Source organism: Phalaenopsis equestris, unplaced genomic scaffold, assembly GCF_001263595.1.
Source record: "Phalaenopsis equestris unplaced genomic scaffold, ASM126359v1 Scaffold000024, whole genome shotgun sequence".
Lineage (NCBI taxonomy): Eukaryota > Viridiplantae > Streptophyta > Magnoliopsida > Asparagales > Orchidaceae > Phalaenopsis > Phalaenopsis equestris.
Genome location: NW_018164466.1, coordinates 930,757 through 944,291, shown reverse-complemented (window position 1 = coordinate 944,291; position 13,535 = coordinate 930,757). Strand labels below are relative to the sequence as shown.

The 13,535-nt window shown below is 36.5% G+C and overlaps 2 protein-coding genes across 2 annotated transcripts; one reads left to right on the top strand and one right to left on the bottom strand.

The window, feature by feature from the left end:
- The first annotated feature begins 279 nt into the window (after window positions 1-279).
- Window positions 280-10,213, top strand: LOC110018509 (probable cellulose synthase A catalytic subunit 1 [UDP-forming]). The gene is made up of 14 exons (XM_020715845.1): window positions 280-568; window positions 2,250-2,445; window positions 2,536-2,726; window positions 3,342-3,456; window positions 3,544-3,730; window positions 4,341-4,607; window positions 5,029-5,374; window positions 5,453-5,590; window positions 5,668-5,793; window positions 6,195-6,407; window positions 6,487-6,751; window positions 8,281-8,477; window positions 8,562-8,912; window positions 9,435-10,213. The coding sequence occupies exons 1-14, from the start codon at window positions 488-490 to the stop codon at window positions 10,020-10,022; spliced, it is 3,261 nt and encodes a 1,086-aa protein (XP_020571504.1). The 5' UTR covers window positions 280-487; the 3' UTR covers window positions 10,023-10,213.
- Window positions 10,214-10,923: 710 nt separating this feature from the next.
- Window positions 10,924-13,029, bottom strand: LOC110018520 (metallothiol transferase FosB-like). Its single transcript, XM_020715856.1, has 3 exons — window positions 12,875-13,029; window positions 11,867-11,972; window positions 10,924-11,217 (listed from the first exon to the last, which is right to left on the bottom strand). Exons 1-3 carry the CDS (start codon window positions 13,027-13,029, stop codon window positions 10,924-10,926), a joined length of 555 nt encoding a protein of 184 aa, XP_020571515.1.
- Between the last annotated feature and the right edge of the window lie 506 nt (window positions 13,030-13,535).

Sequence of the window (13,535 nt, the reverse complement as noted above, 5' to 3'; positions counted from 1 at the left end):
CATAAACAGATCCTAAAATGGCTTCGTCTTACATTTTACAAATTGAAATCTACTTTTTACATGCATATAAATATTAAAATTAATATTAGATATAAAGTTTATCCGAAAGAGCAAATAATTAAAATTTTAAAACTATTTTGATAGAAATCAACACTCTGGTATATTTATAAATATTTATATGTATATGGTACTTTATGCATAATTTCTTAAAATTGAGCTGTCATTTAGTGAAAAATTGAAGTAGTAGTGGGGATAGTAGGAGTAGGTTAAGCCAGAAGAGAGATAAGAGGAGGAAGAGGAGAATGCGTGTGATGGAGAGATAGTGAGAGAAGAAAGAAGGAATGCAGCGGAGGGAGGGAGGAAGGAGCAATCTTGGGGAAGAATTGAAGACAGATCCCATTTTTTTTCAATTGGCAAGCAGATGTTTTTGTGAAGTTCTCACTGTGAAGTAGTTGAAGAAGCAGGTTTTGTTTGGAGATTCGAAGCCATGGAGGCCAATGCGGGCATGGTTGCCGGATCTTACAAGAGGAACGAGCTGGTGATGATTCGCCGGGAAGGGGATTCGGCGGTGCGTGTTCTTGTTCGAAAAAGAACTAAATTCTTGATTTTATTTTATTGCACTATCGTTTTATGTGTTTCTTCTGTAGCGTTTGGATCTGCAAGCTGAATTGGGAGTCAAATTTGTTAGATCCAGAGTGGATCTTACGTTCTTTGGGTTTTTTTTTTTCCTTTTGTTTCGGCTAGGATTGTGCTATGGGCACTGTACCTGATTGCTTGCTTAATCGGATCATTTCTTTTTGATATTGCTGTTTAAATAGTTTATTGATTTAGCACGGGATCTTATGAATCCTTGCAGCGCATATTGGCTGCTAAGTTTTTTTTTGTTTTTTCCCGGGAATGTTGAGCCCAAGGCCCCAGAGGGCAATATGAGTTATTCAAATCAACAACCTCATGATGAAGTTTAGTTATTGTTTCTTTTGAATTTTGAGGTGTTTATGGTTGGTAGATCAGAGTTTTGTTTGTGATAATGTTGCTTTCCCTTGATCCGCAAACCTTGATAAAATTTACAATTTTGGCTAAATTTAGGATCAAAGTTTGTTTATTTTAATACTTTCAAAGCTTTGTAATGCTTTTGATATATTACTTGTTGATGAACGCTAGTTTCAAATCTAGCGTTTTTCTCATTCACGCCATTCTTTTCTAAGAAAAAAAAAACATCGCATTTTGGTAATGGAAGATCAATGCATTGATGTTCATCCTTTGACATGGTTTGAGTGTTTGTGGTGAAGATACAATTGGATTCTGCTCATGAGAAATGGTACTCTATGGTAATTGAATACGTTAAATCTTCTTATTAGATTGTCAAACTGTATCTTGCTTCCATCATTGTAATAGTAACAGGTTTTATTCCTTCCATGGAAATAGTTGGTTCAGAATGGTTTTCAGTGAGCAGTGTGGTCTATTTAATTTTGAATGGCTAACAAAATTTTGTCTTTTTTCTTTTAATCATTTTTTGTTTTATTCACCAAGCTTGAAGTAATCAAAATAATAGTAATATCAGCTGCTTCATAGATTACCTCAATCTGAGCCTTTGATGCTATTTAAATTAACTCGGTCTATGAGAGAGTAGCTGAGCAAACACCCTCTAAGATTATCTGGACAACTTTGGACCTAAAAATTCCGAGGCTTTTGTTCTTCGAGTTTTCCACTATTGCTTAAAATGTGTTCGAGTAATGGAATGCGTTCATTTTACTGGAATCAATTACCTTTTACATATTACAACCAACTACTTGGTTGCTTAGTGATGCCTTTGATCTCTAAAGGGGAGGCCCAAGATTTTAATCTTCTCCCCACACCCAACATATTGAGCTTCTCAGTTCATGTACTGAAGCTTATATTCACAGATCTAAATCTTGATTTTTATATTTTGGTTAAGCAGTAGTTTCAATAAACAACCGGTATAGAGTTCATATCCTTAAATTATGACAAAGCGTGGCTTTGTAACCATGCTTTTGTCCTACAGAAGAACCAAAGTTTGTATCAGCAGTAGTCTCATGATTACAAAATGCCTATTTGTTGTAGCATTTTCTTGTAAGGACCTAAAGAACAGATGCAACTGTTTGTTTTTAGCTTTTTGCTCTATCTCCCTATTTTCCAAATTTTGTACCTTTTTTAAATTTTATTTCATAAGGTTTCTCCATGGCTATATTTTTGTATCATTCTTCTTGAATTTTTCCTTTGCAATGCAGCCAAAACCTTTGAAAAACCTAAACGGCCAAATTTGTCAGATCTGTGGTGACACTATTGGCCTTAATGAAAAAGGTGATGTTTTTGTTGCCTGTAATGAATGTGCTTTCCCAGTCTGCCGACCTTGTTACGAGTATGAAAGAAAGGAAGGGAATAAATGCTGTCCCCAGTGCAAGACCAGATATAAGAGACATATTGGTGAGCTTGCTTGCAACTATAATTTGTTTGGTTTTTGCATTTTGGAATGGCACTTTGTATTATTTTCTTAAATACACCTTTGCGTATCAGGAAGCCCTCGAGTTGAGGGTGATGATGAAGAGGATGACGTTGATGATCTGGATAATGAGTTCAGTCACCCTAAAGCAACTAATAAGGCAACAAATCCTTGGTCGGGAGGCAGGGAAGAAGTTGTTGAACTCTCTTCATCATCTAGGCATGAACCTTATCATCGCATATTAAGGCTAACTAGTGGGCAACAGGTAAGTTCTATGAAAAAGCAACAAGGTTCAATCATATAATCAAACTTTGTTAAATGTGTGTATTGATTATTATCATCATTACTATCATCGTTGAACTTCTATTATTTTTCACACGTTTTAAAGCTGTTTTTTGTGCTCTGATTAATATTCTATTCTGATAACTTCTTTAAGAGCCCTTTTATTCAAGGGAAATATTTGCAAGTGGTTGGAGGTGAGTTTTAAAAGTGAATTCGGTAACGTTTGTTTGTTTTGCATGAACTCACTTAAAGATTTAGTTTCAAGTTTATTTGGACTGTAGTAAGTTTCATTTTTACTGATCATTTCATTAATTTATATTAGTTCACTATTTTTATGAATGTAATTAATGTTTTTTTTTTGTTAGTAAATTATTTTTTTGTGAAAAGTAAAAAATGAATGTGACGTTTAAGCTACCTTAAGTGAAATTAGCTTCTCACTTTTATAACAGTGCCAAAAATAGGAACTCACTTTCATTTGCTTTCTACTAAATAAAAATTGAAGCTCTGCTTCAAATCTCAATTTCAATCTTGGTTGTAAAATATCACACTTTTCTATTAGTATCTTTAGCCGTTCTCACCACATTTCTGTTAATTGTAGTTTTCTGGAGAAATGACTGATGCCACACCTGATAATCTATCTATTCGGAGTCAATCAGGTCCTTTGGGATCCCATGAAAAGCGCGGTCCTACATATCTCGATCCTAGCTTGCCAGGTAACTTTATAGCTGCTGCATTGTGAAGTTCAGTGCTTCCTAGATTTTCAAATCTATTGGGCTTGAGTCTATTGTAATGTGATCCAGTTCCTGTAAGGATTGTCGACCCATCAAAGGATTTGAACTCATACGGGCTGGGAAGTGTTGACTGGAAGGAAAGAGTTGAGGGTTGGAAACTTAAGCAGGATAAAAATATTATGCATGTACCTAGCAAATACATTGATGGCAAAGGAGACATTGAAGGAACTGGTTCAAATGGTGAAGATCTTCAAATGTATGAAGAAGCATGCCTTTTTTTTTCTCTTTTGTTTTTAAAGAGCCTTCTACCAAAATCCTTTTATTTATTTCGTTAGGGCTCACTTGGTTGCTTTTCATTAGAAACATGTACTAGAAAATAAGGATTTTGTTTCCACTCGTTTTATGTCTGAAAATGAAATCATCACTCATTTGATGGATTTGATTGCATTTGCTCAGTCCAAAATCAATACATTCATTCAAACAATTTGTATAATCTTGTACAGTTACTACTTTTTAAAAATATGTTTTATACCTTTAAGCAACTAAATGAGCCTTTACTGTTTGCTTTCTTATCTTAGAATGTTGAGCAATGGTGTATGGAAATGAAATTAAGTTTTTCTCTCTTCTAATGCAGTTTATCTAAACAATTTTAAATCATCACAAATAGAAATATTTTCTTTGCGATAAAGGGTTATATAGGAATGAATGAGAAATGAGGATCATATGCCAACTCCAAATTGTAGGAATTTAAGCTAATGAAAACAATGATGATGATGAATTTCCTTGAATTGTTTTTTCTTTTTTTTTCTTTCAAAGATCAGCATGGATATTTGTGACAGTTTCACATTCTTTTGCGCCTTCTACAGGGCTGATGATGCTCGCCAGCCTCTAAGCCGTGTAGTTCCTCTTCCATCCAACCAGCTCAACCTTTACAGATTAGTCATCATATGTCGGCTCATCATCCTGTGCTTTTTCTTCCAGTATCGAGTAACACATCCGGTGCCCAATGCTTACCCATTGTGGCTAACATCAGTTATTTGCGAGTTTTGGTTTGCTGTATCATGGCTGCTGGATCAATTCCCAAAATGGTATCCAATCAATCGTGAAACATATCTGGACAGGCTTGCATTAAGGTTTCTATTTTTTCCCCTGTTCTTTACTGTTTTTTTTTAAAGTTGAGGAGCTATTTGTTTCAATGTAATGCATACAGTAGTGTTATTTAGATAAGTATGTTATTCAGTGAACAATTCTTTCCATCAAATACAGTGTGTTTGGCTCAATGTTATCTTACTCAAACAATGTAATCTTATTAAAAAAGTCAACTGTTTTTATGTACTTATTTTATTATCATTTATTTTAATCATTAAGTAAGTTCACATCTTGATTTTGACAAATTTGGCCGACATTGCGATGTGATGAGATTAAAAACTATATGTCAGTTATACAGCTGCTCTTTATACATATATTTAATAATATATCACTACATAGTGATTTAGTGATCCAAAAAGTCCCTCAGTTTAAGGCACACAAATGATTGAAACTTTTACATTACAGATATGATAGGGATGGAGAGCCTTCGCAGTTGGTTTCCATTGATGTTTTCGTCAGTACGGTGGACCCTCTTAAAGAACCCCCTCTCATAACAGCCAACACTGTGCTTTCTATTCTTGCGGTGGACTACCCCGTCGACAAGGTTTCATGCTATGTATCAGATGATGGTTCTGCAATGTTGACATTTGAAGCGCTTTCAGAGACGGCAGAGTTTGCTAAGAAGTGGGTCCCATTTTGCAAAAAACACAACATTGAACCACGAGCGCCTGAATTTTACTTCTCACAGAAGATTGATTACTTGAAAGACAAAATCCAGCCTTCATTTGTGAAAGAAAGGAGGGCAATGAAGGTGTGCAAACTAATAATTTTTAATTCAATTTATTCTTCAAGTTTTCAAAAGCATTTAATTGTTAACTTTGCATTTTAGAGGGAATATGAGGAGTTCAAAGTGCGCATAAATGCTCTAGTAGCTAAAGCACAGAAAACCCCTGAAGAAGGCTGGACTATGCAAGATGGAACTTCTTGGCCTGGAAACAATCCAAGAGATCACCCTGGCATGATCCAGGTACCCTTCTTAGCTGTAGTTTGTTTGTTTTTACTAATTCCGGACTCATTATGTTATGCTTTATTTATGAGAAACAGGTCTTTTTGGGACACAGTGGTGGACTTGATGTAGATGGTAATGAGCTACCACGACTCGTTTATGTTTCCCGTGAGAAGAGACCAGGCTTCCAACATCACAAAAAAGCAGGTGCTATGAATGCGCTGGTATGTAGACTTTCTCATTTATCCTTTATTAGCAAATTTGCATATTATACTCATAATTTCTATACAGAAAAATTATTTTAGAAAGACTTTCCTTCTCGGTATCTATTCATTTTAAATATGTGGAAAATTCACCTTCTTTAACTTCAAACATATAGCTTCCATTTTATTATAATACCCCCCATATTTTTATAAAATTTTCGCATGCTTTATCTTTCTTTTAAAAGGAAGTTTTTTTTCATATTCAATTTCTGTTAAGCAGCTCATATTTTTTTAATTTCTAATTCCAATGTATAATCCATATAAAACATGTTTGCATCAATGTCTTTTTACTGCCCTTACCATGCTTTACAAAGAACAAGGTGACATTCTTTCATGAATGCCAATTCTCCTGTGCTGAACAGATTCGAGTATCTGCTGTTCTAACAAACGGTGCATTTCTTCTTAATGTTGACTGTGACCATTACTTCAACAACAGCAAAGCTCTTCGAGAAGCGATGTGCTTCTTAATGGATCCAGCGCTAGGAAAAAAGACATGTTATGTTCAATTTCCTCAGAGGTTTGATGGCATTGATATACATGATAGATATGCCAATCGCAATATTGTATTTTTTGATGTAAGAAACAAATTGACAACGTATACATATATCCGTTATAAACTAAATATATTTTCTAATAGGTTAACATTGCCTGCAGATCAACATGAAAGGTTTAGATGGCTTACAGGGCCCTGTCTATGTGGGCACAGGATGCTGTTTTAATAGACAAGCCTTGTATGGGTATGATCCTGTCTTGACTGAGGCTGACTTGGAACCTAATATAATCATTAAGAGCTGCTGTGGTTCAAGAAAGAAAGGAAATGGTATGAATAAGAGCTATATTGATAAAAAGCGGGCTCTTAAGAGGACTGAATCTACTGTGCCCATATTTAATACAGAAGACATTGAAGAAGGTGTCGAAGGTAAGCATTTCAATCATGGTTTTATTGATGCTAATAAATTTTTGTTGATTTTTTTGGTTGATATTACTTGAGCTAGTGGCACAGTAAAATCTCTTATTGTGGCATGAGGTATGGCAATGCGGGTATGGGAGGTGCTGATATGTGATGTCGGAGGAGTTGAATTGAATTTTGTTTCTATGTTGGCTGGCATCCGCTGTAAAAGACCTCTCAGGTCGGGGGTTCGAATCCCATATGACACAGTTGATCTTAAGGAGGTGGTACTTGAATTGTTAGGCACACTAGGCGGGCGGACGGGCAGGCGTGCATGCTCGCGTGCGCGCACAAGCGTGCGTGCGTGAGACCCTTGGGTCGAGGTTCGAATCTCAACTCTGACGGGCTGTTTGAATTAGCACATGGCGTAAGACTCAAGGTTTTTTTTTTCTACAAATGGATTTAGTTTTCTTCTATATACACACACACACACACACACACACACACACACACACACACACACACATAGCGCCACGTACCCGGTCTATTGGTTGGCATCCGCTCTATAAGACCTGGGGGTTCGAATCCCCTTTGGCACAATTGGTCTTAAGGAGGTGGTACTCAAATTGTTAGGCACATTAGGGATGACTAGAGGCTCGTATAATAGCCTCGGGTCATTTCTTTTAATATATATATATAGAGAGAGAGAGAGAGGGATAGAGAGAGAGAGAGAGACACACACACACACACACGTACATTTGTGAGCAGGTAAATATTAGATTAGCCTCGGGTCATTTCTTTTAATATATATATATAGAGAGAGAGAGAGAGGGAGAGAGAGAGAGACACACACACACACGCACACGTACATTTGTGAGCAGGTAAATATTAGTCTTTCTTCAATTTGCTTTGCAAGATTTTTTTTTTTTTTTCTGCAATTGAATTTTGCTAAGCGCCCTCACGCTAAAACTAAAAAATATGGTGAAGTTTCATTGTATTTGTAGATCAATGTCGTTTCGGGGAACATGTGTTTACTGTTCTATCTTGTGTAGGCATACTTTCAAATTTGACAGGTTTGATGAATATGTTAGAAGTTTTCATTTCCTTACCTACTCTTTGCTTCTGGGGTTTAATTGGTACATTCAATTATAATGTCCTGGTATGAAGAATTTGATATTGGTAGTCGACAACTGAAGTCTCTCAAATGTGGGTAGGCTGCTTTCAAGAGAAAATTTTTTGCATGGTTTACTTGTGGTTGCAGTGATAGCCAAGATGCATAGCGGAATCTGACACACTAAGGCATTTTTATCCTCTAGTTAATTGAAGTGCAAGTATTACCAAATTTATGAAATGTATTGTACTATATAAAAACTATCTTATAAATCAAAATGATGAAATGAGCTATAAATTTTTGGTCAAATAGTAACTTGGATAATTATCATCTAAATAAGTAATCGGGGATGCCAATGAACAGTGCATGATATTTTGTGTGGATTTTTTTTTTTTTTTTTTTTTTTTTTTTTGTATTTGACTTCATAATCATCTTATCAACTATGTAGGATATGAAGAGGAGAGGTCTCTGTTGATGTCCCAGAAGAGACTGGAGAAGCGATTTGGTCAATCACCAATTTTTATTGCATCCACATTCATGGAGCAGGGAGGCATCCCAGCATCTACCAATCCATCATCACTACTTCAGGAGGCCATCCATGTTATTAGCTGTGGGTATGAGGATAAAACTGAATGGGGAAAAGAGGTTGGTTGAATAAATTCTCAAATAACATAGCATGAAAAAGCATTCAAAAAAAGCTTCACTGAGTTTATAAAAAATGTTTCCCAGATTGGTTGGATCTACGGCTCAGTCACTGAAGATATTTTGACTGGATTTAAAATGCATGCTCGCGGATGGATATCAATCTATTGCATGCCACCACGCCCGGCGTTCAAAGGTTCCGCTCCGATCAATCTTTCTGATCGCCTTAACCAAGTGCTTAGATGGGCCCTGGGGTCAATTGAAATATTGCTCAGCAGGCATTGTCCCATTTGGTATGGTTATCGTGGAAGGTTGAAGCTTCTGTCAAGGATATCATATATCAACACCATAGTTTATCCTATCACATCCATTCCACTAATTGCCTATTGTGTGCTCCCTGCCATATGCCTTCTAACAGGCAAATTTATCATTCCTGAGGTTGGTAATAAGACAAGTTACCTCTTCATATTTCAGCTCATGATGATCGCCGACATACAGATTAATGTGTTGAACATTGTTGTTGAATGAATTCAGCTTAGTTTTTTTTTCTTTATCACATTGTCATTATGAACATCATCCTAACTAACTACGTCCTGATTTATAAATCCCAATTTTTCATTTTTTCGAGACAAGTGGCGAGTGCTGCATCTGTTCTCTTATTGTGCTCAACTGCTAAAAATATTATATTATTTGGAGTCTATGTTAGTTTCTACTCGAATGCAATCGAATATTTAGTTGGCATATGCATGAAATTAATGATCTTTCATAATTTCTTACCTGGTTATATTCATTAAGAAACAGGCCAGATGGGAAAAGATATGTATTCTTAGCCTTTACAGGTAACTAGCAACACGTGGATAGGGTTGCACAAGTGATCTTGCTTGCCATACCTCATTATCTTGCATTGCAATGCTATATGATTACAAAACCATTGATGTTCGACTGTGTTGAAATGCGCAGATAAGCAACTACGCTGGCATGTGGTTCATTCTCCTCTTTGCATCTATCTTTGCTACTGGAATTCTCGAGCTGAAGTGGAGTGGCGTCGGAATTGAGGACTGGTGGAGAAATGAGCAATTCTGGGTGATTGGCGGCACCTCCGCTCATCTTTTCGCCGTATTTCAAGGGCTTCTTAAGGTACTTGCTGGTATAGATACAAACTTTACTGTCACATCCAAAGCATCGGATGAAGACGGCGAGTTTTTTGAGCTCTATGTTTTCAAATGGACAAGCCTCCTTATTCCTCCCACCACAGTCCTGGTTATAAACATGGTGGGGATTGTTGCTGGTGTTTCCTATGCCATCAACAGTGGATATCAGTCTTGGGGTCCTCTCTTTGGAAAACTATTCTTCTCATTTTGGGTCATTGTACATCTCTATCCTTTCCTCAAGGGTCTATTGGGACGACAAAACCGAACACCCACCATAGTCATTGTGTGGTCGATTCTTCTCGCGTCGATATTCTCGCTCTTGTGGGTGCGTATCGATCCCTTCACTTCCCCATCACAGAAGGCTGCAGCTGCTGGACAATGTGGCATCAACTGCTGATTCTTTAATTCAATGTCGATACCATATAGATGCTTTTGAGGAGAAAGACTGAACTTTTGCGATAGAAAAAACAACAACTCCAAGCTGTTGGAGAAGGAAATGTAGAACAAGTTTAAAGTCATGTTTTCATTTTGTGTATTGTTAGACATCTTGCAGTGGTGGAACAAAGTTTCCATTTGATATTTGCTCTATTTATTTTGTGTGGGGTGCAGTTTTTGAAGCCTTAACTATCTGCAACGTTACATTCTAAATAAACTGTAGCTCTATTGCCTTTGTTATGCTCCAACTTTGCAGAACACAATTGTGAATTATGACTTCCTATGAAACTACTTGACATGAACTTGTGGTTCCTTTGTAATAAGTTATCTGCATTAATAAAAAAAAATGCTTCAACAAAGTCAATCTAGCAGCACTGAGCTCTTTCGCTTTTAATTTTTTATTTTTCATCTTTCTGATTGATAAATTTCATATTGATATCAGATTTGATTTGGTTGATAGCATTTTTTATGTTTCATTTGTAGCTCGCTTTTGTTGGGAAAAATTCTATGTTTTTGGATTATTGGTATTATTGTATATAACTAAATATGCATTGTGTAGCAACAGAATATTAGCCCATTAATTACTTCCATGAAATGGTTACAATGGTACACTAATTAACACCCTAAACATATGCAAATGATTTAGGCTCTGTTTGGGGCATCTTATCCGCGCTAAGATGTTTTGAAAACACCGCCTCAACATTTGGAAAATGCATTTGAGCAGCTTATCCGGAAATGCAGATGATTTTTACACTAAATGTGGAACACGGGTAACACCCCGCGGTCCGCATTTTCAGATAAGCGGCTTATCTGGATAAAGCGGAAGCTGCCTAAAACGCATTCTTAATGTGTAACAGTCTTCTTCAACAACTATGAAGTATAATGGCATTGTTATGTTCTTCTGCTACTGCTGCTTCTGCTATTACAGCTTGAGGTGGTAGCTGCCCTGCCTGCATGAATGCGTTGACCATTGCATGCTGGCCAACTGGTAGAGGGATCAACGGGAGGTTCTCGAAGTTGCATACTTTGATCAAGAAGCCATCAGGATCATGGAAGAAAAGCTGGTCAACATGTAATCCCCATTCCTCGACTCTCCGATGAATGTAACTGATTTCCATCTCCTTTAGTTTCTTCTCCACCATAGCCAGATTCTCGCACTAGTACAAGTTAAAAATGATCATGATGTTTATATATCGAGCATAGAAAATTTGTTCGTATTCGGCTCGTTTGTTTAGGGAGCCGAACCAGCTGTTTTGACAAGCTTGGTCACACAATTATAAGATGTTTAGAGTATGGGCGAGATTTAAATCATAATCAGTTAAATTATTTCAAGCTAAAATGAGTTGAACACGAACAAATAAAGTTTTGTTCGTGTTCAGCTTGTTTGCTTAGTGAATGAATCAAATACGAGCTGTTTAACGAGCCGAACACGAATTATTTACGAAAAACAAACTAATGTGGAGCACATCGACTATATTTCTTTTCTTTTATCAATATGAGGTAGATAAAAAGGCATATAAAAAAGGTACTTGTAGGCGTAGTTTTGATGAAAATAACATGGTCTATTTTTTATCGCTCATAATTTGCTTAGAACATGCATACCACCTAATTTTGATGTATTTACATATGGCACCTAGATTTTAACTTTTACATTTATACCACCCATGCACATGTAATGCGATATGTATGTAAAAATTAAATTTTTAATGTTAGATATATAAATACATAGGAATTGAGTGGTAAATATGTAAATATTTCAAAAAAATAATTAGAAGCAGGTTTATTGAAGATCTGAGTGATACATACCTGAAAAGAGATGTGATTGCCGTTCGGGTTGATCTCGTAATTTTGGGGCATGCAGTTGGGTTCTTCACTTTGCAGCAGGTGGATGCCGAATCCATAGTTGAAAAGCCTAAGCAAAGACAATTAGACCGTTAAGTGTAACGTTTGTTTCACATTAAGGGGCTGTTTGATGATGCGTTTTAATTGAATTTATTATCAGATTTTTTTAAATCCAGCCAAAATATTAAATATAGTAGTTCCTTCGATTTATTAACATTTTGATCTAATAGTCCTAATTTTGCTTTCGATTCGGTTTAAATCCGTCTTTACTAATTCAAAACACTAACGCGGTTAAGTTTTACTTGCAGCCGAACAACAGCTAAGGTTTCGTTTGAGAAGACGATGAAGTTCCGTTCGGTTGGAGTGAACGCGAGGCCTCGAAATCTTTTAGTTTGGTGAAATAATGGGGATCAAAGTTCTTTCACAAGAAAGAGTAAATTTTTCATAGTTTCAGGCCGCAACCGGGCTTCTCCAGCTCGACGAATGTAGTTTTTTTAAAGAAATTGACATAACGTTGACGCGACTTCAAACGAAGCCTAAAAGTAAGGCTAGTAATGATTCGATTTCGAGCAGAGCTAGAGTCGGCTCAAAATCAACTCGAAAAAAGTTCGCTCCAAATTAATTGTGGCTCGTATAGCTTGGCTCATTTATTTCGATCCAAGCCAAAATTCGAATCAATTTTCGAGCGATTAATGATGTTCAATCTAAATTCGCTAAATTCACCGTCCTAGCATCACTAGGACTATTAAAGAACTGATTTCAAGCCGAGCTGAGATCCGTTCAAAACCAGTATGAAAAAAACTCTATCCAAAATTTTTAGCCCGCGGCTCGGCTCGTTTATCTCGATCTGAGCCAAAATTTAAATCAATTTTCGAGTGATTAACAATCTTCGAGCGAAGGCATGCTTCTTTTGTTCCATTGGGATATGGAAAACATAATGAAATATTTAATTAAAATAGAAATATGACATACCAAGCACCTTCGAAGTCAAAGGAGTCCGGCCTCTTGATGGGGAGGAAACCCAATATATTCTGATAGAAATGGACGGTTCTCTCCAAGCAATTGCATACATGAGATATATGGTTCAATGATTTTAGAGAGAGAGCACCACCGTTCCTTCTCCCCATCAATTCCTTCCCCTTTCTTCTCTCTCTACACTTTGAAAATCAGAGAGAGAGAGAGAGAGACAGAATAGGAAGATGAGGGAGAAAGTAAGATACAAGTTCACATTTATAGAGAGAATATCTGCATGCTGCATGGTTATAAGATACTGCATGCAAAAGTAGAATATGTGGAGTCAACGGCTATCGGGCACGGCACGTGAGAAGAACAGTCAAACGTGTGGTGATGTAATGCCTGTTAACTTACGTCATACGCTGCCTTCTCCGCCACTTCATTTTTTAACGAGGCATAGACAAACATACCACCTAATCCCTACTTATTTACATTACTGACACCTAATTTGTTACATTTATATCACTTAAATCTTACATACAAGACAAGAAATGCTATCATTTTAAAGATAAGATGACATGTATATAAAAATTCAAGTCTGCTAATAGATGTGTAAATAATGTACGTAAATCTTCCCTTTATATATATATATATATATATATATATATCCCTTAAGAGG